The sequence below is a fragment of the Lissotriton vulgaris genome, chromosome 9 (genome assembly GCF_964263255.1).
Source record: "Lissotriton vulgaris chromosome 9, aLisVul1.2, whole genome shotgun sequence".
In the NCBI taxonomy this organism is placed as follows: domain Eukaryota; kingdom Metazoa; phylum Chordata; class Amphibia; order Caudata; family Salamandridae; genus Lissotriton; species Lissotriton vulgaris.
In genome coordinates, this window is record NC_141697.1 from 628,817,405 (window position 1) to 628,844,950 (window position 27,546).

The window sequence follows — 27,546 nt, forward strand, 5'->3', positions numbered from 1 at the left end:
TACTTTTCATCTTCAAATTTTGGTCATTAATTTCCACCTCTGTATCCATATTCTAAAGCGTTGCTCACAGCAATCTTCCTAGATCACTTAGCTGTGATTGTTAGCCGTCCTATGACACTGCAAGTCCTGCAGACCTATGTCACTACTCAGGTCACAGCTTAAGACTCCTACTGTGACCCTGCAACTTGATGGATAGTGGAAAAAGAAATAATGTCTCTCAAAAAGTATAATCAGAAAAAGAAAAATTCAATTGTCCTTTACTTTTCTTGGTCGCAAATTATACCGAGTCTTATTAGGGATCGTTTACTCCTTAAACAAAGTTTCTGAGTTGGCTGTGTTCAATCGCAGATGTGATGGTACAGCTTCTTGCATCACGTCGTTGTCTTCTTTCTCAGAGTTTGTTTGGTCCAGGCGTGCACTACTAAAAGGTATAAATTGAGGGACTCTTTCACCTTCACTATCACTCATGCCCTTACGAACCCATTGATCAAAAGGTAGAGGCAAAGGTACCCTCTTACAGTGCACGCCGTGGACCCAATTCTTTTTCCTGATGACCTTTACTGCTGTACGTGTTGTCAATAAAACTTGCCATGGCGGGCCCCAACGAGGTTCCAAACTCTTTTTCCACTGGAAATTCTTCACGCAGACCCAGTCTCTGGGTTGGATGGAGTGACCTGGGTCCACAGAGGCCTCCGGCAAAGCATTTTGAACCTGTTGATGAAGAACACGTAATTTAGTGGTGAGGTCATGCAAGTAGTCAATCAGCATTGGGTATGGGATATCAGAATACTTTTTAGGTCGAGGGACTCCCCAGACATTGGCTGGGCCCCCAAAAATTACCTAATTCGGGCTAAGACCTAAATGAGAATGCACAGTAGTTCTCGTGGATAGAAGTGCCAAAGACAAGGCATCAGGCCAAGCAAGACCCGTGCTGGCCTGAATCTTTGCCAATTTGAGCTTGAGAGTGTCATTATAGCACTCTACCAAACCTGCTGACTGAGGGTGGTTTGCCGCATGGAATTTCTGCCTAATACCAAGACCTGTACATACTTTCTGCATTATTTGGCCTAAGAATTTACTCCCATTGTCAGACCAGACAATACGCGGCAAACTAAACCTCTGGAAAAACTCCTTCAAAGGACTTTGGCAGTAGACAAAGCAGTATTGTCCTTTAGGGGGTAGGCCTCTATCCATCTGGAAAAGGCACACACCACCACCAGAACATACTTGAGGTTATTACAACGATCCATATGAATGTAATCGATTTGTAATACCTCGAAAGGATACGTAGGAGGAGCAAAATGACCTGCCGGAGTTGGGGTTCCCTTTCCTGGCTTATGCATTAAACAAACAATGCAATGCTTCACCACATTTTCTGCACATTTAGGAATTCCTTCATTCTGCCATACTGGAGCCAAAAGTTTAAATATGCCTTTTGCACTGATGTGGGCTGGACCATGCGCCATAGTAACTACAGGTAGTACATAGGCGTCTGGTAACAGCCAACACTGATGTTCTGACAATTCCGTCCAACACCCAGTCGAGTCCAACATTCCCGTACTTTCTCTCCACTTACTCAATTCTTTCTCAGTAGCCTCTTCTTGAATCATTCTCACACTTTCTATCGTGTCCTCACACATTCCTCCTTCTCTGACCCATCTTGCAGGGCCTGCAACACACATGCGACTTGTAACATCTCTCGCTGTTTCCTTCGCTTCTTCATCTGCAAAAGTATTTCCACGACCCACATCATCAGTAATCTTCTTATGGGCACTACACTTGATTATTTCTATCTGTGTAGGCAGAGCAAGTGATTTGAGAAGGTCAGTCACCAACTGACCATGCTGTATTTTAGTCCCATGGGAAGTAAAGAATCCTCTTTCCTTCCACAAGCGACCGAAGCTATGAGCCACACCAAAGGCATATTGGCTATCAGTGTAAACATTCACTCTCTTTCTCTTAGCCAACACACACGCTCTCGTCAGGGCAATTAATTCAGCTCCTTGGGCTGAATTCTGTGAAATAATTGCTGTCTCCACTACCGTATACAAGGTGGTACCAGCATAAGCTGCAGTCGTTTCGCCATTTGGTTGCTTGAAACAAGACCCATCCACCCAGAGGATCCCATCCGGGTCCACAAGTGGTGTGTCTTTTAGATTTATTCTGCCTTTCGTCTCCTCCTCTGTTCGGAGAAAACAATCATGCTGTTCTTGAATGCCTTTCTCATCCGGAATGGGCAACAATGTTGCTGGATTCAAAGTATTACACCTCTTGATGTGTATATGGCTGGCCAAGAGCGTCAGCTCATATCCATACAAGCGAGCACTCGTGAGTGTTGTGTCTTCGTTCTATTCAAAAGAGTATCTACTGCATGTGGTACCATGACAACAAGAGTGTTATCTAATACCAATCCAGCAGATTGACGAATAGAGATTGCTGCCGCTGCTGTAGCTCTGAGACAACTAGGCAACGCCTTGGCTACTGGATACAACGTAGCCGAAAAATAGGCACATGGCCGTTGTTTGTCTCCGAATTGCTGAGTTAAAACTGACAACGCGCAACCTTCTCTTTCATGAACGTAGAGTGTGAAAGGCTTACTGTAATCTGGAGTACCTAACACAGAGGCAGAACACAAGGCAGTACGTAAGTCAGAAACACTTTTCTGACATTCATCAGTCCAAGGAAGAGGTTGTGGTGTATCTTTCAACATGAGTGCCAACAGAGGTTTAGCCAGCAAAGAAAAAATCGGGATCCATTGTCTACAATAAGAGGTAATGCCCAGAAAGGCACGTACCTCTCTTTGTGTGGATGGCACAGACATTTGTGCAATTGCTTGAATTCGTTCTGGGGTCAACTGCCTTCCCTCCTTCGACAAGAGATGACCTAAGAAGGTAACCTCTTGGCGGCAATATTGCAACTTAGAGGGGGACACCTTATGATGCAAGTCAGACAAATGACGCAACAAAGAAACAGTCACATCCATCCCGACATCCTCCGAATCGGCAGCAACCAACAGATCGTCGACATACTGAATCAGAGTGGCACCTGGGGGCAAAATGAAAGCATCAAGCTGGGATTTCAAAGCCTGACTGTAAATGGAGGGACTTTCACAATAGCCTTGAGGTGCATGTTTGAACCGGAAACTTCGACCTCCGAGAGAGAAACCAAAAATATCCCTGCTTTCCTCAGCAATAGCAATGCTAAAGAAAGCATTCTTGGGGTCTATAACCGAAAACCATGCCACTGAAGCTGGTATCACAGTAAGCAAGGCAGTGATATCTGGGACAACAGGAAACTGGGGGACAACAATCTTGTTGACCTCCCGAAGATCGATCACAAAACAATATACAGGAGGCTGAGAAGGATCAGTGTGTTTAAAAACAGGCAGAACAGGACTATTACAAACATTACCTCTCATCTCTTCCACCACACCCTTCTGAACCAAATCATAGATAATAGCTAGCAAAGCTCGTTCACCATCATTAGAAATATTGTACTGAGGAATACGTGGCAATTTAACATCATTTTTAATAGTAACCACGCAAGGTGAAATCTGTAGCAGACCAACATCATTCCGACCTGTAGCCCAAAGCGTAGCAGGGAGACATTGCAATTCAGGCGGAAACCGATCTTTGGATAGATATGTAGGGTAGAACAATTTCTCACCCAAGGTAAGATGCACACCAGAGGGGGAACAATACAATGTAGCATGAAGACGTTTCAACAAATCCAAACCCAACAAGTTTTCTCCGCAACCAGTCGTTAGAATAGGCGGGGCTTCCAAATCGTGAGGACCAATCGAAAGAGGCAAAGGACAAGAAATCGGGCTAGCAACTGGGGCACCAGAGAATCCCACAGAAACATTCATTAAGCCATACAAAGGTGCCCCAGGGAGTTTGGAATGTATGATAGACCTTCTCATAGCACCAGTATCCAAAAGAAATGGCTCTGCAACACCCAATGCAACTACTTCAACATAAGGCCCATTCTGATCCACTGGAACTGATACGACTCCCTTACTTTGTCCATGGCTGTCCTAACTAGAATGAAAATCCTGGACCTCACCCTCAACATAATAATCGTCATTGTAATATTGCGCAGACTGAGTATTTTGCTGATCAAAATAATTCAAAGAATTCTGAGGGGGAAAGGAACACTGTCCGTAGGCAACGCACCTCGCCCTCTACCTCTAGGTGCTGATTGAAAACCACCACGGCCTCGCGGCCCGGGAAATCCACCATTACGCTGCAATAAAACCGGAGAGCTATTCTTAAAATGACCTTCCACTTTACAATAGGCACACTGATTAGGACCAAGCAAAGGTCGCAGAACAAAAGGCTCGGGTTTCTGTAACAACCTCTGAGGCTGGGGAGGCTGCTGTAACTGACGTTGGCCAGAACGAGGGGGATAAGCCTGTTGAAGAAGAACCTTAGTTTTTAATTCCTTAGTCTTCTTCTCCATCTTATCTTTCTCTTCTTTATCCCTATTCTCGTAATACTGGGCAGTGGCCAATATCTGTGCAGACGACGAAACAGCCCAGGAACCTTCGCAGTCTTTCAACTTATGGGACAGTTCAGGAAGTAAATTAAATACGAATTTATCCACAAATAATCGCTGTCCACCTTCAGTACTCATATCCTGACCACTGTGATCGTTAAATGTCTCCTCAAAGCGAGTAAAGAAATCAGAGACACTCTCATCTTCTGCTTACACGCAGCTAACTTATCCCAGTTGACGCGTAAGGCAGGCATCATTGTCTTCATTAAAGCAATGATTCTACCAGGCAACTGTGCAATCAAATCATCTGGCTTAGCACCACCCACTTGTGCCGTATCCGCAGCAGCTATAGCGGCCCAATTACCACCTAAAGCTTGGTCGTGGTCTTCTCTACGAATCCGAGCCCACAACGCTTGTGGAACCCTATTCCCCATCAGCATATCAATATCGGCTACGTTCATGATACATGCATCAACAGTCTGGGATAGCTCCTTATAATAGCTAGCAGGATTTTTACGAGGGTCCGGTAAAGACTGCTTGAGTGCTAAAACTTCAGCTCGTTTCCAAGGGACATGTACCCATATACGCTGGAAATGAGCAGGGATACGCGGAACAGCACCTGCTTGTGGAACCTCCTCTCTCCAGACAGGAGGAACTTCCCTCCTAGGATAATTTTTCGTTCTCTGTCTAACTGCAGGATCAGGTTCAGGAATAGTCTGAGAGGAGAATAAAGACCTGAAAGTGACAAGTGTCTTTATGGCGTCCGCAACTTCAGAACCCACAATAAGTCCTTTATCAAACCTATCCTGTATATCTAACAGACCCTGAGGAGTTAAATCCAACTCCATATCCTCCCATCCTTTGACTAGAGCGTCACACATGGCATTAAAAACATATCTCTGCGTAGGCGCATTCCACTGGAGAAAGGTACTCATAATATCGGGTACACTATACAGCGGACCACTCATCATCCATTTATGAGCAAGTGAGTCAAAGACAACACGTTCGGCAGGATCTGGAATTTCACTACGGGATTGCCTTCGAGAAAAAGCAGAAGTCCTATTAAACGGCCCAAAAAGGGGGGAGAAAAGACCAGAAACAGTATCGACCAACCGATTACGAATCGGGGAAGAAGTAGGGAGTAAAACTGGAGACGCAGTATTAAGCAAAGGAAGAGAAGAACTAGCCATCACAAGAGAACCTGAAGATGAAGGAGACTGAAGTACAGAAGTTGGTGGCAAAGGAGGTGCAGGTCGCAATGCAGGAAGAGGCAATTGTGGAGGAGCCGGAGCACCTGGCTGAACAACAGGTTGCTGAACAGGTGGCAATAATACGGGTGCATTTGCTCCCGGTACATAAGGCGGAGGCAATCTCAATAAATGAGACATCAAGGGATCTTCGTCAGGATCCTTACTCCGTGGAGAAGTAGGCAACACAGGGTAGCATCTATCTATTGCCATATGATGTTGTCTGTCTAAAACTTCAATTGCTTGCTCAGTCTCATTATCCTTGAATTGCTGAGCAGCCTGTATGATCGTCATATCTTTCACTTTTCTATCTCTTTTTGCCTGCTTAATTTCTCTCTGTTTGGCTTCCTTACGCCAGAGGCAGAGAGAGTCAAACATTGCGGGCCGGGCTTTTCTTTTAAACAAAATTGCTTCCATATTATCTAAAACATCAGGCTCATAGCTACCATTTTGGGGCCATCGTAAAACACCATCTTTCTTCGTGTATCGGATCCATGCCTCATTAAAGGCAATGGGGCCAACACCATGTTTAGAATAGAGCTCATAAGTAGGAGTTCCAACCGGAGGAATCGGACATGAGTCCTCGAGTCGGGAATCCCTAGTACAGCCAAAACAACAAAGTTTCCTAAACCCGCTCAAACCAGGCATTGTCAAGCACACTGGTCCGTTTACCAATTTCAAGGAGTGAAAGCAAAGAACACGGTACAAATGTACTCACCCCTTGGCTTTGGCTATTGCAATAGTCGAATAACAAAAGTCAAAAACAAAACAAAGAAGTGGGCGCTACCCACGAATACTTAACTAAATGGTCTTCTCACGCCAACAGAGGTCCGTCTAACGTCTCCGGATACCAGTCATCACCAGAGGGTCCAAGGCAGGGTGGCAGTCAAGGCAGCAGTCCTCAGCAGCCGTCGGAAAGAAGTAGCCACGCTGCAAAAGACCTTCAGTCCACTTCGACATACAGGGGTCGCTTGACGAGGTTCGCGAATCCTCCGGAATTTTCTTGCGGGGCTTCTCACGACCCTCGGGCTGGACCGCTACCACTGAAGCCGCCCCACATTGGGCGCCAGTTGGAGAACCGGGCCTTATGGGCCTGGTGGCGCAGGGCACGCCTTAAATCCCCGAGTTCACCTGCCTTGTCGAACAGAGACACAAGACACTCTGTTGAGCGTGGAAGCCAGGTTTATTAGCTGCAGCCAAGCACAGTTATCCCAGAAGTTACACACAAGGTGGGTTCTGAGGAGACTGCCACTTCAATCCGTGGCGCACAATCTTTTATAGGAAACACATTTACTAAGTCTACTCCTTACACATACAAAAACGGACCAATGAGAAAAGTTGGAAAACAAGCTATCAGGTATCTCAAATACACCCCTTTCTCAGACCCTGTGTGTTACCCCTCCCAACAAATTAATCAGTGATGGTACCAACAATCCAATTTGCAGGTGGCAGGACGTATTTGTGTGCCTCAAAGGATAGCTGTGTAACAAGAGAATACAAGGAGAGAATAGTGAAGGCCAGTCGGATAAGATAATGTAAGGAAAGAATAGGAGAAGGCAAATTGTCAGTCGAGACGGGGATCAGTCAACCCAAACATGGATTAACGAACTCGGCCAGACCCTGACATTGGTTTCGTAAACAAGGGCAAGGGAGTTACTCTTTAACTGAAAGGACACGCAGCAGCTGGGAAAAACAAAAACACTCCGGTTGCCGTGCAGCGTGAGTGAGGGCAACACAAAATGGCGATGAGACACAAAATGGCAGCTAGATACGGGACGAAGTCAGAAATCAAAGAACATCAATCAGCCGCACACATCCCAAACCTGGGCGACCTGCGGGGGTCACCTGAGCGGTCCTTATGGAAGCGGCGAGCGGTCATGAGCCCGAGGTCCACATCTTACGCAAAGGGAAGAGGCCCGAGGGTTGGTCACGCGCTCTCTGCATGAACGGGCCTGGGGGAGTGGGCAGCTGCTGCCGGAGTGGTGAGCCTCAAGTGGCTGTCTCGTCGTGTTCCATTCCGACAGTTGCAACCTTGTACAAGAAGTTTGTGTTTGGGCCTGGACCGGAGCTTGATAGTTGTGTATGTCAGTTTGTGTCGTGGGTGTGGCGCTGAATAGATTCGATCGAATGGGCATTGCCCTCTTCCTCCTACCAGGGGACTGGAGCAGTTCAGCATGTTTTCCAGTTGTGGCGGGCAACTCATGGTATTGGGCAACACGTTGTATCACGATGGAGCAATCGTACATAAAATAATTTTCATGAATGGGTCAAACCAGGACACATAAATGGATAATTCCCTGTAAGGCCCTTGAGCCGATGGCTGTAATAAATGCAGCAAAGGGTTAATCTCAAACTCTTCCAGCAAGCTAGGCATTTCTCCACACGTCAACATATTTGAGTCGGTTCTGGGGCAGATCATTGTCTGACAAAAGGCCTCAAGCTGGGACTCACCCCTGTTTCATGATGTTTTGATCCACCCTATTCATCAAAATAAATTGCCTTGCGTATAGTGTCGGCCGTTTGTGAACAACATGGTGCCTATCCATGACTTAACAGCATGAAACTATGTTTACGGAAATATGAACACAGTTTAGTGGGTTCAGTTTGGTAGGAGTGGCGCACCTGGTTCGTTCTCTGGTTTCAGTGATGCCTGATGCTTTTCGCTGCAGTTGTCTGCAGTAACCGATGCAAGGCACAGTTGGCATTCATCATTTAAGGAGGGTAAAGTAAGAGACTACTTTGTGTTGGTTAATAGCATCATGAGTCTAGAGTTCGCTTTATTGGTGCCCCCTTAAAAATATTTGTAAAGCACTTAGGAACTGCAGGAGCAGGCGTTAAAGCACTAACAACTGAAACAATATAATACAAAATATGGGCTACATTGCCGTGCCTCTGCAGTCCGCCATTATGTCACTAGGATAGTATCATCCTGAGCATAGCAATGCTTGCTGTTTTGGAGGTCCTGTAACGCTGAAGAGATGGGAAGTGGCTGGGTGAATCAGCTAATTTGATTGCGGGACTGCCCCTTCTTAGTGCACTGAACTTCAAGGTGAAGTTTAAGCATAGGATGGTGGGAGTCCATTTTGTTAATTACATAATAGGAAAGAAGCCGTTTCCTTCGTGGTATTAGGGTTTCTAAATCTAGCAGTGCATGCTGGTGCAAGTTCTTGGTGTTCTCTACTCTTATCCTAATTATTCAGATATTGGAATGTTACTTATGAGTCACTGTGGTCTACTGGTTAATGTCTCGGACTCCTACTCTGAAGGTCGGTGGTCAAACCCTGGTGCTTCAATAGTTGTAGTTCTGAAGTATAATTATCAATGAAATGTGCAAATACCTGGCACAGGGCGAACCCTGTAGCGCCCATAACAGGCGGCCATCTTATGGGCAGACCCCAACCGGGGGGCAGGTGGTGGTGGCCGCGTGCACCACTGTCTAGCTTTTAGTGATGAGAAGCAAATCTCCCGATGGTATTGACCTTAAGAGCAGGCAGGTAGGTGTTTTCGAGTTACTGTTGATATAATGCTAAAACGCTTTGGTGCAGTAATAACAATATTATTTACTCAGAGCTGTGCTGCCAACTTTTTGCCATCGGAGGGATAAAGCTCTAACTTTGCGTAGCGGGTATTGTTGCAGTGTTTATTTGGGCCGGTGGCAAAGGAGAGCTGCGCTTCCCGCGGTTGCTACATGGGGACGCTGTTGCTTGATTTGTTGTAAAGTTACTTTTGGATGTAGTCCAGTGTCAAGCGCCTATGCGCGGAAGCACGGTGCCGCTCTCTGTGGCCATTCGATAGATGGGGGTCTGCGTTTGCCTCACCGGTATTTTAGCTGAGCTTGGTTTGACCCGGTGGTTTCTGGGGCTTGCCATCGGACGCCAGCCCTTGTTGTCGCTACTACATGGTAGCACTGTTTGTGTGGTTAAAGATGAGCACAGCAGTTGTTTGTTGTTCAATGTGCATTGGAGTCAACTAGTGCCAGCTCCAAAATCATTCTTCGCGCCTGGCGGTAGGCTCAAGCATCCTGTGAAGCAGGACAAATCACTCGAGTTACCTCGAGCAGTCTGAGTTGTTGCACTCATAGGAGTGGCAAGGTTAGTAGTAGTGCGGGCAACTAAGAAGCATTTACTATGCCAATGGACAGGCTTGTTGTAGGTGTAGTGCTAGAAAATGTCAGGCATAGTCTCGATGTCACTCACAGATGCACTGGAATTATGCAAACATCATGCATAGCAATCCGCAACAGTGGCAGATATGGATGGGGCCGAGCTAGCATGCACATTCAGAATCCTCAAAGTAGGCCATTTCCAAGATAGGCAACCTGATTAGAGAGCTCCTGTGCCTGGTCAGCACACTATGTTGCTGTCTGCATTCAGTGACTCAGTCCAAAGTGGGATTTGTCGGTGCACCATGAGATGGACCTGGTTCTCCTTACGGACAAAGAGTAGGTACGAGCAGATAAAGATAATCTATATTTCTGGTCATTTAGCTATTAGCTGCCCAGTTGTGTGAGCAAATAACCTGCAGGTAATTTTGGAAAGTGAGGCTGCTCAGTTCCTCAAGCATTGTCTGCCTCGTTGCAGGGCCAGTGATTGTTACTTTTCAAGGTTGAGGCTCAATTTCTTAGTTACTTTTTGTGGTGCTTGGATGGGTTGCCAATATGTATACAGCATGGCGCTAAAGCAGTAGTTTGGTGGAATGTTGGAATGGGAGGTAACTTACAAGAAACACATTATAGATCTGGGAGTCTTTGCTACATGCTAACAGTGCAGGCATGGTGCTCTGGTTGTGTGACTTGTTTGACCAGTTTTGGGCCTTGGAGCACCAGGGTTGTTGAGTCCTGCATTGTGGGGCATGCAGTTCATGGGTACCGTGCTGAATGGTGCAGTGTGAATTGCCAGGGTAAGGATAGATTCAGCGTCCTCCATGACTTACCAGTTCACTGGAAAAGTGCAGTTTGCTGAAAGCACTATGGTTCAAAAATAGCTAGTCGTATGTGGGTCGGATGCCGGCACGAGCCAATTTTGTCTCCAGTGCGAGGATTGTGCATCGCCATCCCATTTTCAATCGGCTGCCACTTTCTGGTTTCGGCACCTGGCATGTGCCCAGGTGACCTGTCTGGCTGTTGCAGGAGTACGGAGGGCTCTGAGAGACTCCAGTGGTCTCTACGATTCCCTGATAAACTGCTTCTAGAGTTTTCGTTTGCGTACAGCTGGGGTTTCGCCCACATTTATCTGCTTCATGGGGCCGTACAGGTTCTCAGTTGATTTGTGATGTGATGTTGCTTAGTGGTAAGGGTCGCATTTGCAGTACTACCTGCTTTCAAGTGAATTGATTCAGAAAAGGGGGTGGTGATAGACAGAGTGTCTGAATTAAGCAGACCACTCCTACCCTGTCCAAAGATCAGGGCTTGATCCATCACCGTTTTTTAGCTCACTGCACCATCCCAGCTCAGAACCTGGCTACATGCAAATTAGTCTGTACCTGGCCCAGTGCATCATGGGAACAGGGCAGACCAAACTACCAAGCCAATTCTTATAGTGGAAAGGAAACAAGCTTCCGGGGACCGGTTTCTGGCATTACAGCCGTCTTCGGCCCGGCTTGCTTGAATCCTGATGGTGCAGTGAGCAAGGGACTCATGTCTGAGCATACCCTTCCACGCTTATGGTGGACAAAATGATTCAGAAAAGGGGGTGGTGATGGACAGAGTGTCTGAATTAAGCAGACCACTCCTACCCAGTCCAAAGATCAGGGCTAGATCCATCACCGTTTTTTAGCTCACTGCACCATCCCAGCTCAGAACCTGGCTACATGCAAATTAGTCTGTACCTGGCCCAGTGCATTGAGACATTTTATTCAATGGTCAACACATTAAGAGTGACAGACCCACCATTTAAGAATTAAGCATTCTCAATACGCTATGAAACAAAGCTTAAATTAGGGTTTAATTTACCTAATACAACTAAACAGGTATTGTCTAAGCCAATGGTAGTGCCTAGGACTGCCCATGCCACTCAATTGCGAAGTATAATTTTACACTTACTCAGGAAATTACAACGCAAAGGGGGGCGCTGTGAAGTGCAGAGCTGGATTGGGCACAAGGGCCTTTATGAGGGACATCTGCTGGCACCATATAGAGACAGGCATCATTTACTCCGGGTGGGCATCCCTCTGCAACCATGCGCAGGTTTCAGGCCGCTTCGGTAAGACATATTCACCCAGATTTAGCCAGGGCAGCAGGTGGGTGGTGGTAGTTGTCATCTAACAAGTGTGCTGCGGTGCATAAAAAGTTTGGTAAGAGCCAAATGGTGACAGGTGATTATTGACCTTGGCATTACCTTTATTCAGGAAAAGGGCAGGTAGTAGCACAGAATGTTCCCCTCTGGTTCCAGCAGACTTGCCTGTCCCCTGACTTATCCTTCTATGGGCTAGAACCTGATATTGGAAGGGGCATCTTCTGTTACCAGTGTTCCAGATACATTGATAGTCAACACTGGGGTAGATGTACCATGAAAGGCATGATTACTACTTGGGCTTCCCTACGTTTTGGGGTCAAACTAGGCTGGAGCATTAATTCTACAGTCCTTAGGAAATATCCAGCATTTCTTTAATTCTAGTAAGGGCAGTTGGCGATAAGTAACAGAGAGTGGGTAACAGACACCGGCTGTTCAGCGACATCGTGCCCCGGAGGGACGCGCGCTTCACAAATATAGAGTTGCAACCAGAAGGGTGCCAAGTGGCAAAAACCAGTAAACAGATTTAATATGTGTGTCTCTGGCCGTACAGCTGTGTGAAGCCAGTATCATTTAGAGGTACGCCCAGGTGAAAATTCGGTGCTTCTTAAGGTTCTCATGACCAATGCGGTTTGTGGTATCTTCCAGCAGATCCACTGAAAGTGTACTGCAGCTAACATGAGACTGGGAATCTGGGATTCCGACACTTTTATGAGTTTAAGCTTCCAGGGTCAGATATGGTTAGCAGGTATTGGCATCTGTGATGCAAAGGCAGTTAAGCAAACGAGGTGCACTGCGGAAGTTGTCACAATATGAAAGGGTGAAGTGTAGCCAGTATCGGGCATAACACATAGAGAGTCAAACCAGATTTCACAACAATAAGGTGTTCACCAGGGTTAGCACCCAAAGGGTTCTGTGCAATTGTCTGGTCAAAGGGGGGAAGTAAGTGCACCCCAGAACTAAGGGTAGGTGACCTGTTTCTGCAGTTAAGCTCAAAAGCCTGCACAGTCAGCTAGATTAGCCATGCTTGGTGTGGACGCGGTCAGCCAACATAGTGTGCTGCCGACCCAATAAATGGGGTAATAAGGTGTCAAGCACAATGGGCTACTATTGCAGACAGTGTGCATTGTGCAAATCAGACAGATTATCTAAGCGGGTATTCCTAAGGGGTTTCACCACAGAGGGAGCTGAGCGGGCGAAATTCCCATAAGGAATAAGGGATGCAGGGTAAGTGCTGGAGGGCAGCCTTGCTTACTGTCATGTACTTATAGTTATGAACATTCCTCTGCGTCATGATTCCAAAAGCTACAGGACTGTTCAAATATTAAGGACAACCCTTCTCGCCCTAATAGCCAATGTAGGCAGGCAGGATATGGGAGTGGTCACCCAGCAAGTGGGCTGCAGTACCATAGATGTTGGACACAGGTGTTCAGGTACACTCCGTCTAGAAGGACAACAGCTAGGTAAGAGCAGCAAATAGATGGGCATTGTGAGCCAGGGTGTCTAAAACCGTCCCGATCAGAGTTGACGCGGGGCTGAGTCATGTGACGCAGTGGAACTTTCCCAAAGGGGGTGAATAGTGCTTGGCACAGCTCCACAGGTCAAAAGGGCCTTTTGTTTCATCAGACACTAGTTAACCCAGGCTAACGTCAAGGGCGATTGGGATATAGATGGGGTCATCTATAACCAGTAGGGATGGTTCTCTTTCATCTAAATTTGCAGGAGGCTCTAGACAGGAGAGGTTGCAGGTAAGACTATAGCTGTTTTGGTGGAGAGCTCTGGCGGCAATGGTTGCCACCTCTAGAGCTGTGGTGGAGTTACAGGTCGATCTGGAAGCAAATGGGTACAGAAGGGTACCTCTGCACGGCACCATAGGGTGTGCCAGAGCCAAGGCCCAGGAGCCTCATGGGAGGTTCCTGGAGAACCCTGTTGGCGCCCCATTAGTCCTTTGGGCGGTGGTGGGCCTGAACAACCAGAGGTTTGCTACGCTACGCTCTGCCCTGAAAGGGGCATGAGTAAGAAGGAACGGGACGTGATCCAGGAAGAGGATCACCACAAGTGGCAGCACAGATGGGGTTCGCCTTAGTGCTGCTTGGCTCATCAGGCAGGCAGGCGGCCCAGTTCGTTGCCTGCCCTTGGATCGCTCGTCAGATAACCCACTATATTACATAACACTGTATTTAATAAACTTGCAGCAACTTTACCCAAACAAAAAATTGTGTTATTTGCTTATTTATTGGCATGTATGTTATGTTGGAGGGGTGGGAAAGGATGCCAATGATGATACTATGCGGCTGGCCGAGGCCCCCACAGGGGGCCACTAGAGAGGACAGCACTCTAGTGTCGCCTGGGCACCCCACATCCTCTGCCCCCTTCAGGGGCAGGGACTCTAGGGGAACACCCCTAGCCTGGTTGCGATGCGCGAGGGCTGTCACTTCCTGGGCGCCAGGACTTGGGGAGGGTATATATCCCTCCCCCACCATTTTGGCACACTTTTTTGCGCGCCTGACACGGCGTCTCCCCCCCTACCGCTTACCCGGCGTCGGTTGTGGCAGGCAGGAGGCAGAGAATGTTGTAATGTTTTTCTTTTTCGTTGCAGGCAGAGTTACAGGGCGATCTGGAAGCAAATGGGTACAGAAGGGTCCCTCTGCGCGGCACCATTGGGGAGGCCAAAGCCAAGGCCCAGGAGCCTCATGGGAGGTTCCTGGAAACCGTGTTGGTGCCCCGTTAGTCCTTCGGGTAGTTGTGGGCCTGAACAACCGGGCGTTTGCTATGCTACGCTCCACCCTGAAAGGGGCATGAGTAAGAAGGAATGGTACGTGATCCGGGAACAGGATCACCACAAGTGGCAGCACAGATGGGGTTCGCCTCAGTGCTGCTTGGCTCATCAGGCGGGTAGGCGGCCCAGTTGGTTGCCTGCCCTTGGATCGCCTGTAAGATAACCCACCATATTACGTAACGGTGTATGTAATAAACCTGCAGCAACTTTACCCAAACAGAAAATTGCGTTGTGTGCTTATTTATTGGTATGTATGTTATGTTGGAGGGGTGGGTAAGGATGCCAATGACGATACTATGGCCTGTTGACCCTGCTATGGGGAAGTTTGTTCACTGCTGTCCAGCCAGACCCACTGTGCCCTGTGGGCGAGGGCACAGAGGGAGCTGCCTCGAGTTCATGCACGCAGCCAGCGCTCTCTGGTTCCCATACACGATGCCCCCACCACTTCCAGGGCCCCCAGTTCACGGGTACCACTGACAAGTCAGGACCCCGGAAAACAGCCATTGTTTGCACTTGGTTCTGCAGCCAGCTCGAGTGGGCTGGGCACTGGGTGGGCTGCGAGGAGCCCGGGGAAAGTACTGGGCAAAGTGCCGGGGTCGGAGGAGCGGAGAATAGAGGTGGAAAAGACAAGACAGCGTGAGGGATGGGATGAGACATTCAGAGGAGATACAAATAGCCATTGATGTCGGTGCCAGGTTTGTGGCCTGCGTTTCCTCATGTGCACGGGGGCCTGCAGGCGCTGGGACTGCATCTATCTGCGCTCTTCAGCTTCAGTGGAAAGACAGACATGGCATGCCCGTACAGAGGCATGCCTAACATGCTGCAGACAGCAACCAGCTTGTGCCCCGTACTGGTGTTGCAGGAGTGGTCTCTGGCACCGTCTGGAAGTGTCAGCAGTGACTATGAACTATTTTAAAAATTACCTTGTGTATGCAGCCCCGCAATTGGCTGAATCTGAATACCTCCCAGTACTCCAAAGTACGCTCGTTTAAGCCCTACGTCGCCACATACATGTGGCTACTGTCCCAATGCACTTCCTATTTGGTTAAAACAATCACAACATTAAGTAAAAGCAAACACTGAAGGAAAAAAACGCTCCCTATGCGAGAGGGTAACAGCTGTTAATTGCCAACCTTGTAACCAGGGGAGTAACGCAAGCCCCTGCATCCCCTTAAGGGGCCCTGATTCAGCCGTGAGCCAATTTATATCTGTGAGCTATGGGCGACTCAGGGGCGGTACGCCACTGCCCAAAATTACATGCCTAAAAATGAGGGGTCAGAATTATAGAAAAGTCTTACTACACATCAAAGAGCATTCACATTTTTATTTCGGGAGTACAGAGAGTAGGGAGAGCAGGGGAGGGAAGTCTGTCACATTTGAGACTGTCTGAACATAATCCACCTCTCCACTAGGGCCACTAGGTTTTGTAAGCAGATGATGTCCTGGGATAGTCACGGGATCACGCACTGTGGTACCGACGCCATTGCTGCAAATTCTGCTTAACTTCCTGACATGCTGGTTGTGCCCAAGTAACACACCTGCAATCAAAGTTCCTGGCTTAATAAAGCTACTGGAGTGCAGCGTGTATTGTTCAAATAGATTTGTCCTATGATTTTTTTAACTTTCATTTAATTTACCAGAGCAGTAATATATGCCAATGGCTCCCGAGTTAGGTGAAGCCATTTCTATTTCATTACTAGCTGCAACAGACTAGAAGTAAACCTTATGTGAGATTCTCAGTCATGCATTAGACTGCTTGTAGGAAGGTGGATACCTGACTATGGTTACCCCAGATTGTTTGCCTAGTGTTTAGCGGGTTTTCAACTTAGTTGGCCTGAGATCCTGCTAATCAGGTCCCCAGGCTATCTGCTCTCACTGTAAAATGGACTCCATGTACTTTAGGTACATCTCCAATTGGATATTGGGTCACCTTATGAGCCCCTGTACAGTGTAGCTTAGGTACCCAGGGCATAGGTGCATCCAAGGCCTCCCAGGGGCTGCAGCATGTATTATGCCACCCCTGGCTGGCCATCCAAATTGACACAACTGGCTGATCACTCAGCTGGGACAAGGTCGTGTAATAACCCCTTGCTTAGATATAGTATTCCTATATCTAGCCTTATATCTAGACACATATACACCTATAAGTCACTCCTATGGCAGGCCTTAACAATCGTGGAGGCAGAGTGCTTAGTTTAATGTGAGACTAGGCTCTAGCATGAGCTGAGCCTGTCTGCAGCTTTCGCAACGATGTCCTTATAGCTGTTCTAGGATATAGCCATACCATATACTCTTAAGTGCATTATGAACCTCGCGGTTAAATGCTAACCCTGGTTTGGATTTATCAAAACATGTCGTGTAAGGTGTCATACGCTTTGGAATACTACCGCCTCACCAGTTCTGGCGACGGGGGTAGCATTCCACCCTTCTAGAGGGAGAAGACATGTTGTTCCTACTAATCCCGGTTAAAGTTAACCAGAGCCTCAGCATCACAAAATGGATGCTGCTGACACAGACACAAGTCTGACCTCCTGCAGCTGGGAGTCCTTCCAGAGAGGGAGGCTTAGACAATAGGTTTCCTGTCTTGGGAGGTGCTAGTACCACCCCAGACAGGCTCTAGTGTATTGGGGCAGGGAGGGCTGAATGAAACGAGACACTGCCTGGGGCACACAAGGTGCCCCATGCATAGTCCAGTTCAAACCGGTGCTGGGGCACTCCAGCCCCAGCTCTGGCGCGAAAGTGGACAACGGGAAAGGGGTGTAACCACCCCCTTCCCATGTCCCAACCATAGGAGGGACCTAGCAAGTAATCCAGCCCCTAAATTTGGTATATTGGTAGGAACTGAGTCCCAAAACTTTAGATTTGATCCTGACAGAAACTTGTAACAAAACTCTGGATCTTCAACATTCTACTTGAAGATAGAAGACTGAAGAATCTCCCTTGTGGTCATGGAGTGACCACCTTGCACAAGCAGGCACCATCAAGCGATCAGCGGTTTGCTTTGTCATCGCTCCCACCGGAGCCCGAACACAGAGCCTGACAAGACCCAAACTCCCAGACTTCCTTCAGCCCGATCCACAACCTCAGCAAAGCTGAGACCCGTGGAGGCGATGTGAGATGTGGGACTGGCCATCTTGGAAAGCCAGCGAATTGCTTTCTGTGCAACTTCTGAGGCACCCTCGAAGTTGTGCATTGGGGATTGAGAAGCCCCAGCTCCAAGCATCATCTGCACCAAAGATCATCCCTTCACACTCCACAAGTGTTGCGTGGGGCCCTTTTGCATTTTCCTGCTCGACGCATCTGTCCAGTCACTTGCCCGTTGGCTAGTGGCTTCTGTGACGATGAAATCTTGAATCTACACTGCTGGTCTGGTTGCTCCAGACTGGCCCTTGCTCCCCTGAAAAGGAGCAGCCCATCAGACCTTGCTGGTCTGATTAAGAAGCCATCTTTGATTCCTGTGTGGGTTGCTTTAGCCAAGGCTTGTTGACTCCAATCCGGAAGCCGACACCGCCGACAGCAAGAGCGTTTGTGGGACAGTCTGTGCCTGACTCCTGGTTGTCGTCGACGCCTCCTGGTCCACGTGGCTGCAGAGACAAGCTTCACGACATCACCTGATTGCTTCCCGGCATCGCCTGGTTCCTTCCAGGTCACTGGCTAGTGACCCAGACTCTCTCCCCTCTGCTTTCAGGTACTCTTCCTCCTCGATCCGCCCTTGGATCCAACCGGACACTTCTTTCCTGGTCGCCTGCAGCATCTTTCTCCAAGGCTCCATAGGATTCAGCGACGAAACCCGACACACTTTGACACCTATGCACCCGCTTCCTGTGGGTGAGGTAACGCGAGTGCTCCGGTGCTCCTGTGGGTATTAACTATCCTAGTGTCTAACCTTCAAGTATCTTTTTCCCAGTCCATCCGGAAGTGACCTAAAAGAACTAGTTTCCAATTCTTTCGTTCCCATTCTAACTCTATGGTAACTTGCGTGTGTGTAAAGACACTGCACACGCCTCCCGTGGGCCTCCTACTTCCTATCTTTCAAGGGGTTACATATGGTAAAACAGCTGGCTTTACATGCCCTCTAAAGTTTTAGCCTAAGATTGCTTTTTCCATGCTACCTCTAGCATAGCTGGTCTATAAGGTTGACTTTACAACCATCACCATAAGGGTTGTTTGGACTGATACAGGGTGCCCACTAGAATAGTGGACATCACATATCAGGCCAACTTCTCACACTGCATTAAACCAGTATTGGTAGGGAAATATTCTACTGTGCAATTCCCACCTAAACATTAAAATTAATTAATTGGGGAGAGGAGATGGCCTAATGGCTAGGGCGGTCGACCTTGAATCTGGGGAACGGAGTTCGAGTCTCTGCAATGATGCTGAACATTCTGTGATTCTGTGCAAATCACTTAATTTCCTGTGCCTAACAAACTGAATGTGTCCTCATGGAACGCAACTGGTGCTATGTAAAGAGCTCTGATACCAAGGGTGAAGCAAAAAAAAATAATGGGGACACTTACAGGAACCTATAATGTAACCGACAGAATACTTAATACACTTTAAGAAGCTGCTTATTCTGTGGCTGGCACGATGGGCAACTCTAAGTAATCAAACAGACCATGGGCATACAGTCATGAAATACCTTCTGTAATTTAAGCTTTGATCAGAAGGCCTGCCTTTTCAATGGGCCACCTGGATGCAGACACAATCACTTCTTAGTAACTATTACAATGATCATTACGTTAGGAGCCAAGATAAGCAGCTCAAAAATAACGGACCGACTGGGGTACCAAACTCAATTTAGGTTCTAGGTTTCTCACCGACAGTGTGGCCAGTGTGCCCAAGTGTTTCACATCAAAGCCCATAACTCTTTTGGTAAGATCTGTAGAACTTTCAGAACGCACTCTCAGATTTCCAGAAATATGGGAGGGAGCATTGATGCAAGCAGCAATGTAAGCTGCCATAGGATCAGCAGAATGTTGGTGAGAACAGTTAGGGTCAAAAGCAGAAGGCACCTAAGATAGGCCTGGCAAGAAGGTGAGATGCAACATCCCATGGAAAGCCCCGCTGGTTCAATCATGACAGGTAGCAAAGCTACCTATTGCCATGCCGAGGGAGAGAAAGGACAGACCATGAAGCCGGTAGAAAGGAATCCAGTAAAGGCAGCATCAGGCTCCAAGGAAAGGGCACCACAATAAGAAGAAACCAGTGCAAACACACTATTCCTTCACGGGGAAAACATTTTACCTTGTGGGAAGCACTTCTCCTGTCCACACAGTGAGCAAATCTGTGAATGATCCGTTCTCTGACCGGAATGTCACAGCCCCATGGCCCAAAACAACCTTCATTCCTTACTAACCAGTGGTGCGCGCGGGCAGCCACCTCTCTTTCCTTCTTTCATTTAGTTGCTTCCCTGTGAAATGGATCCAAAAAGAAAAAGCCCGTGAGTGGGGCGCGCACGCGTGCCACAGCGAGACATGTGGATTCAATTATCGCGCCCGTGTCTGGGCACGATAATTAAAAACCACATGACGGCCGGTGCACGTAAAATACACCAATAGACCATGGGGGGATCTATGCGCCAGGCTTTGGCCTATTGCGTGCTCTCTTTCATTACAAGACACATACAAAGGCCAATAGGGTGGCCCAAAAGGAAAAGCACACGCACAAGCATGTGCGATTCCTAGGGCTGTTTTCAAACCCCGTCCAAGAGGTCTCTCGCTGCCAGCCACGGCCCGTGAAGGGAGTTGCGGTGGGGCAGAGAGGCGGGGTGGGGGAGGGGCAGGGTGGGGGTGCTACAACCCGGCATATGGATAATTGAAGGTAAGTAAACAATTTAAATAATAAAACAAATTTCGTAGCGTGCCCTGCATCGCAAAATGCGATGCAGCGCGCTACGAAATTTGTATTATTAATTAAATTGTTTACTTACCTCCAATTATCCATATGCCAGTTTTTAGCACCCCCCACCCTGCCCCTCCCCGGCCCCGCCTCTCTACCCCAACGCAATTCCCTCCACAGGCCGTGGCTGCTCGCTGCACGAGCAGTGCTGCGCACTGCAATGCAGGCACAAGACCTAAAAATGGCTAGATGACAAGAGTGCTGAAAGAGGGATGCAGATGACTAGAACAGAAGTCAAAGAACTGGTTCATTGTGGTGGCAATACACAATGGAGGCTGGATATGATAAAAGGATTAGGCGAAGCTCAGAATTCTCTCATAAACCAAACAGCTAGTTGTTTGCAGGGGGTAAACTTGTTGTATATAAACCGTTTTGAGAAGAACTTTTATGTAAAGTTTATTAAAAATCAGAGTATTTCTATGTCCTTACCCTGCATCCCACAACCAACCTTTACCCTTGTTTCCAGTAAAATATTATTTCATAAATGTTCGATTAATAAAACTACTTAAGGCGCAATGAAAAGTCAGGTGAAACAGTACCCTTATGATTGATACCACTCTTGATGATCACAAATGGTTTGGTGTTCCCTCACCTAAAACTACAGGGCGTGGGACCATCAGGCCTGATTTTACCAGATGCAGAAAGATATGCAGCTTTCATTGAGTCTATGACTACTCACGTTCTTTTGGTCTGCCTCATAGATATCGGGGGAGACGTGGGTCTTGTGGCAACTGATCACTAGTAGGACCCTGGCGTCTCAACCTAGGCTATCCCGATTCGTCTTGAACTGAATTAATCGGAATGAAGACGTGTAAGTAAAGACTTATGGAGCCACAGAATTCAACAGCAAGGGACCCGTTGAGCTTGTAATTTGGTTCTGATGGAGGCCTAAACCATCATGGGCATCAGAGGCCTAAACACGATGACTGTTCACATGTGATGTTAAGTACAATTAACAAATCCAAACAACATCATTGATCTACTGTTTAATCTTACCCCTGTATACTTCACCTATATTAAGGTGTCAATTTTTTGATACAGGAGGTAATTGTACGCACCACCAAATGGATCCCACAAGTACTTGCCCTCTCAAGAAGGCGGTACTCACCTAGGGAAGCGAGTACCTAGGTGTAAAACCCAATGATGACACTGCCCAACAAGACATCATAGTGGTGATCACTTACACTACCAGTGGCAAAGATTGGTTGAGAGTTTCAGGTTGACAATTGAGACACATAGACTCCGGAGAACCAACAGAGCTAACTCTCCTTTTTTATGGATGGATCCCATCCGATGCCTTAAACTCTAAAGTGAGAGCCTGGAATTCTCTACCTGCCTGCAATAACCTCTGCTATCCCTGGATGCAAAGCAATGATTCCCCTTTCCAATTTAAAACCTCTTCAAAGAAAATAGAAGAAAAGAACCTCTTATTCAACCTTGAAGCATGTGCTTTTGTCCCAGTAAACCTGGGTTGGTTAGGGGTTTCCTCATTAGAGCATGAATAACCTATAGTAGCTGGATTCAAATCAGGGGATACCAACCCCGAATATTCATTAGGGTTACCAGGATTTCCCACATCTAAATTCAACCACCTCTCAATGAGCCTTGTAAGATGGCTGAAAATTACAAGGCATCTTAATATGCCTGTGGGTATAAGTTAAATTGTCAGCAGGCTTAATGAGGACAGTTGCGGGGGGAACACATAAAAAATCCACACCAGGCAAGATGTGGATGTATGTTTTATGATGTAACTGATGTATTGTTCATTTGTATCATAATATAAAGGGAATATCACTAAATATTCAGCATTCAAAAACGCAAACTGGTTTGTGCCTTGTATTTGTACGTGGGGACCACAAGTCCCTACCCTTTAACACAGTTTTAAAGAAATCTTTTTGTCCATTGATTAATATTTAAATTTTGCTATTGTTCTGTACTGAGCTATTTGTAGGTTTTTAGTGTATTATTTAGCACAAGATGTGGGTAAGACACTGAAAGCACGAGCCAGGCTCGAGCCTGAAGTCTTGCTGGCACAGTTTGAGGTCTTGTTGGAACCTCGAACCCATAATGAGCCAAACTGTCACGTGACTCCTGCTTGCCACCCTCCTTCTACGCTCATTGCAAAAAGAGGTGAATACAAAGCATTAATGTTGGAGGTAAAAATAAGAGACAAATAGATTCCCATTGAGTGGCTGATTTGTGCTAAATGCTACCAGAAAACCTGCATTATTCTTGGCTTGAAATTATTGTGTGATGGTCAGCAAATATTTTACTTACTTTTTCTACACTTCGACATGAGAAAGCACCTTCAAATACATAAGTTCCGAATACCAGCTGTACAAAAAACGATTGTGTTTCATTTAATGCACTGTAATGTTGTTCGATTCATAAGAATGTGGGCCGCATACAGGGTTCATGTGACAACTATCTTGCCTCGTTGTTCACTAATGGCAGTGTAGCCAGCATGGGGGCGGAGCAGAATGGTTCTACTCTCATGTTTAAAAACTATCACTTTAAGTACTTTCCAGTGCAATGCGAAAAAGTGACATATTAATGTCAAGCTTCACTTTTTATAATTTTGAAGAGACTTCATCATATGTGATGTTAGTTCTATGATTTACATGGCAAACATTTTCAGTGCTCGGCTCACACAAGGGTTCTAAGTGCCAAGCCAGACCATTTGGCTCGACTCAGGCTTTGTTCACCCTGTTAATTTGGTGTCTTGCCCACCTCTATTTAGCACTCTGATACTTCAAGGAGAGGTTACGCATCGTAAATATCGAAATAATAAACACATTAACTAAATGGTGTGTCTGTACAATTTGCTGATGATGCATTACTCCTTTTTAACACTCCCAAGGAATTTGGATTTTAGAGAATACGTTCACTCAGTATTGTACCAGAAAAATCTTGTTGACTAACCTTTACAATTCAAGAGTCAGCTAAAATAAGGATTTTTATGGTCAAAAACTTTCCAATTCAGTTTGCAACTGTAAACATCGTTTTTCAGATGTATTTACTGCCATGTTTTCTGCTTCCTAAAATGGGCTTGGAAATGGATACTGATTCAGTGTCTGGAGTAGTGTGTTTTGGGTATATCTTCCAAATACTGAATCTGTGTGTTATGTATCAATGTTCTGCAACTGAAATCCAGTCAGAAAAAAGTTAAAATGTACTGATAATTCACAGGAGGTGGTAACCCATTTGAAAAGGTAAGAGGGCCACCTTCCTCTATGTAAATTTAATAAAAGCTTGTTGGGAATCGAGAGTTGCCCATGGGACCATGGCCAGCTCTCAACAAGGAAAAAACTTTTACTTTTTAAACATAGTACTTTTTATATAAGGAAAATATGCTGCAATTGAAAAATAGTTTCCTTTATTTGAACGGGGTGGTCCACTGACCCCAGAAGGCCACTATCTCTGTGATGGCCTGTAATCACAGCAAGTTCCAATTTGTGACCTATCTAACAAATGAGGCAGGTCAGAATATGACCCAATACACTTCCGAGTTTTAGTGCATAGATTTGTTTGTAAAAATGTTTTCTTGCCATAAAAATACTGATTGCAGTTTGCGAAAAGTGGCCAAATATGCTAAGGCTTTTTGAGGTCAGAAAATCATACTGTTTGGGAGCGCAAAATGGCCTTTTGCCATTCGGTAACATGTTACCAAATCATAATTTGAGTTTGCAGCTACATACAAAATCAGTATTTGGAAGAGGCGTGTTTAGGGGCTCCCTTTCAAATAACAATGTTGAATGGGTTATATTAATGTTTTGCTACTGAAATCTGGTTGCACAATATTTATTTTACTGAGTACATAAAAGGAGAGGTAGCCCATTCTCAAATGGGAGGGGGCTCCTAGGGGACTCCAACTCCTTTGTGAAGGTTGATAATAAAAATATTAGGAGTTGCCAGTGGTCCCCTTGACCACTGCCTAGTGTAATTTTTTTTTGTTGCAAAAATGTGTTTTTAAAAGCCTCCCATTTTTGTTCATGGAAAGCAGGCTGCATAAAATTAAATGTTTCTTTAGTTAAAAACATTCACAGATGTGGTGGGCTGCTGACCCCTGTGACGGCAGCAAATCATAGTATGTCACAATTAGTGAGATACCTCATTAATATTTGTGACATAGGTTGAATCATGACTCACTACAATTTGGTATGTTGCAAACCAACATATTACTAAATAGGTCAGTTTACAAAATACCACATTTGTTGCAAAATACTATTTGCAAATTGCGACGAGTTTTTTGCGACCAATGTTTAGTACTTCTGGCCTAACATTCTGCCACCAGTTGTTTGATCATCTGACCCAAAGTTCTTAGTTATTTATTCTTATGAGGGAGCAGATATTGTAAATTGGGAAAATGAACAAATCATCATGCTAAAAAAAAGTAAGCGTTAATTGTAATTACTGTTGCTATTTTGTTTGAAAAACTCAAAGTGAAATAGAAGCTCATGCGATTTTCCACCAAACATGTGCTGAGAGCACAAGTTTGCTAACAAACAAAATAGCGATTGTTAGCAAAGTCAGCCAGCCAGCTTCAAACAAAAGCAATGGCTAAATGCTATAATTATTCTTAAAAGACTGGCAAGACCACATGCGAAAAGAAAAAAGATATGGGTAGATAACTCTTAAAGGACTCTTTCTCTCTCCCTATCTTGCTCGCTCTCCATATATTTATTATAGGCAATATAAGTGGCAGTGAAGAGACTTGAAGTGATACAATTTAATAAATTAAAACTCAGTCTACAAATCAGAAAGTCACTTTATATTGTACAAATTAGTTTTTTGATAAAATAACATATTTAAGCCCTGAAAAAGGTTTATCCATAACTCAGCTACAAGGAAATTCTGCTTTAGGCATAATTGCAGTTTGACACCTTTGTTACCAGAATTTACAGTTTATAGTCTTCGAGCTTTGGCAGTGTTTAATTTTACCTACTACTTCTGGATTCTTCAGGAAAATCAAGAACCCATATCTGAGGGTTGTGCTGACTGTTTCAGTCCCTGCAGCAAAAAGGTCCAGTGTAGATATCACCAAGTTCTTCATGGAAAATTCACTGGACGGGTTCTGTTTATCCTGCAGGAAAAGAACGATGTTCACATTAATGCGAAGGTTCATTAATGGACTCAGATTAAGTTTATCTTATTTTTATTGGATGCTTTTGTGAGATATTTGTTGAAGGCCAAAATCAGGGCAGAATGCTCTGGTAATGTAGCTTGAGAGTGCTAATAACTACAATCATGAAGAAATTGAGAAAGGGCCTTGCAGAAAGACAGATTATTGAGTTGAATAGTAGTGGAAACATACTACTGTCTATTTCCAATTGTTTACCCTGCAATTAAAAAGTGGTACATTGTGCATCCGCTTCTGTGGTTTCCGGTGCAGTATGGTCACAGGACACACTGAACAATCGCCTTGGTGGATCAATGTGACCCAATAGGACTGACATTGTTTTTTAACTATTATCTAACTGATGAGCAGATTTATAATGATGTTGCCTTGGGTTTGCATTTGTTTTGTAAAGTAAACGCAATACAAAGTCTACTGGTGGGATTTACAATTCAACCCAAATAGTGATTTGAGTTGGATTGTAACTCAAAGTACTGCAACCCAGTGCAATGCGCTGTCTATCATTACTTTGCATCAATGTGATGTTAGGTCTGTTACTCAGAATGACGGATCGACTGTAGTAACATAAGCAGCAGTAGTTGTGCCCTCTGGTAATTTAAAACAGGAGCCATCAACATATTGTTCCCCTTGGGGGGTCAGATAAGGGAACATCAATCAAGTCTACCCGTCCTTTCGTCTCTTCTCAAAAGGGAGGGGCAGTAATATGGCTAAATTTAGAGTGGCACATCTGTCAACCGTGATGTTTTTAGCAAACCAAATGAATTTATAGGCAGTTTAAAGCACACGGGTAAGGTGATGTGTCTTTATCTTATTCAAAAAATGTATCCACAGCATGGAGTACCAAGACTGTGAGATCAGTGTCAAAGACGAGGCCAACCGATTGCCTCATCAAGACAACCACAGCCACGGGCACAACAGCTCTTAGACAGCTCAGGAGAGCTCACACAGCAGTTTTAAGCATAGCAGAAAAAATAAGGACACAGCTGTTGCCTACCTCCAAAGGCCTGTGTTAAAACAGAGAGTGCACATCCGACCGTTTTGTGTACGTGCAACACAAACAGCTTTGCACCAAGCACAAAGACTAATTAGGTGAACTAAGCACAAGATCCAAGCAAGGCGCAACATTTAATTGCTCAAAACTCCATGCACAGGAGGATCATGAAAAGCAGGGTCTATCCCTTACCCTCCTTTGACAGTAGGTGACCCAAGTAGGTGTCCTCCTGTCAATCAGTGATACCGGGGTAGCCAGGAGATGCACAGTGAAACCTAAAACCTCTACCAGCGAGGTGAGCCCACTTGAACCCCAAAATCCAGGTGAACCCATTCAGATATCCACTAGCAGGATGACTATGAATGCTGAAGAACTTGCTCTTCTAGTCAGGGACAGAAAGGAAAGCTGCAAAAAAAGGAATCATAGTCACACATTTTTTGAACGTCAGTAACCGCTGTAAATTGGGGAATCACTGCTACATTCATTGCAAGCAAATCTTAAAACAATAACCATCTTCATAATCATTGTGATAATACTGTCCACCCTTGTTGTCATCAATGTTGTTACTATCCAAATGATCCTATGAGGCGGCAGCATGCTGTGCTCTGTCATGTCCTGTCTGCTAGCTCCACGACCTCGTCCCCAAGAACCCATGACTTCCTACATGCTGTCTTCGGGCTCTTCTCAAGCAACCTACCTCAGTAGGCAACTAGCATTGCAGCATTACCAAATACCTTACCAGATGCCATATCAGCAGTGAACAC

General features: G+C 45.9%; 1 protein-coding gene across 1 annotated transcript in view; it reads right to left on the reverse strand.

Moving 5' to 3' along the window:
• LOC147691992 (cytochrome P450 2G1-like) overlaps positions 1–27,546 on the reverse strand; it is a 708,782-nt gene that overhangs the window by 118,336 nt on the left and 562,900 nt on the right. The window contains exon 6 of the mRNA XM_086938281.1: positions 25,596–25,737. Within this exon, the coding sequence (XP_086794407.1) occupies positions 25,596–25,737 (142 nt within the window). The remainder of the gene's footprint in view (positions 1–25,595; positions 25,738–27,546) is intronic.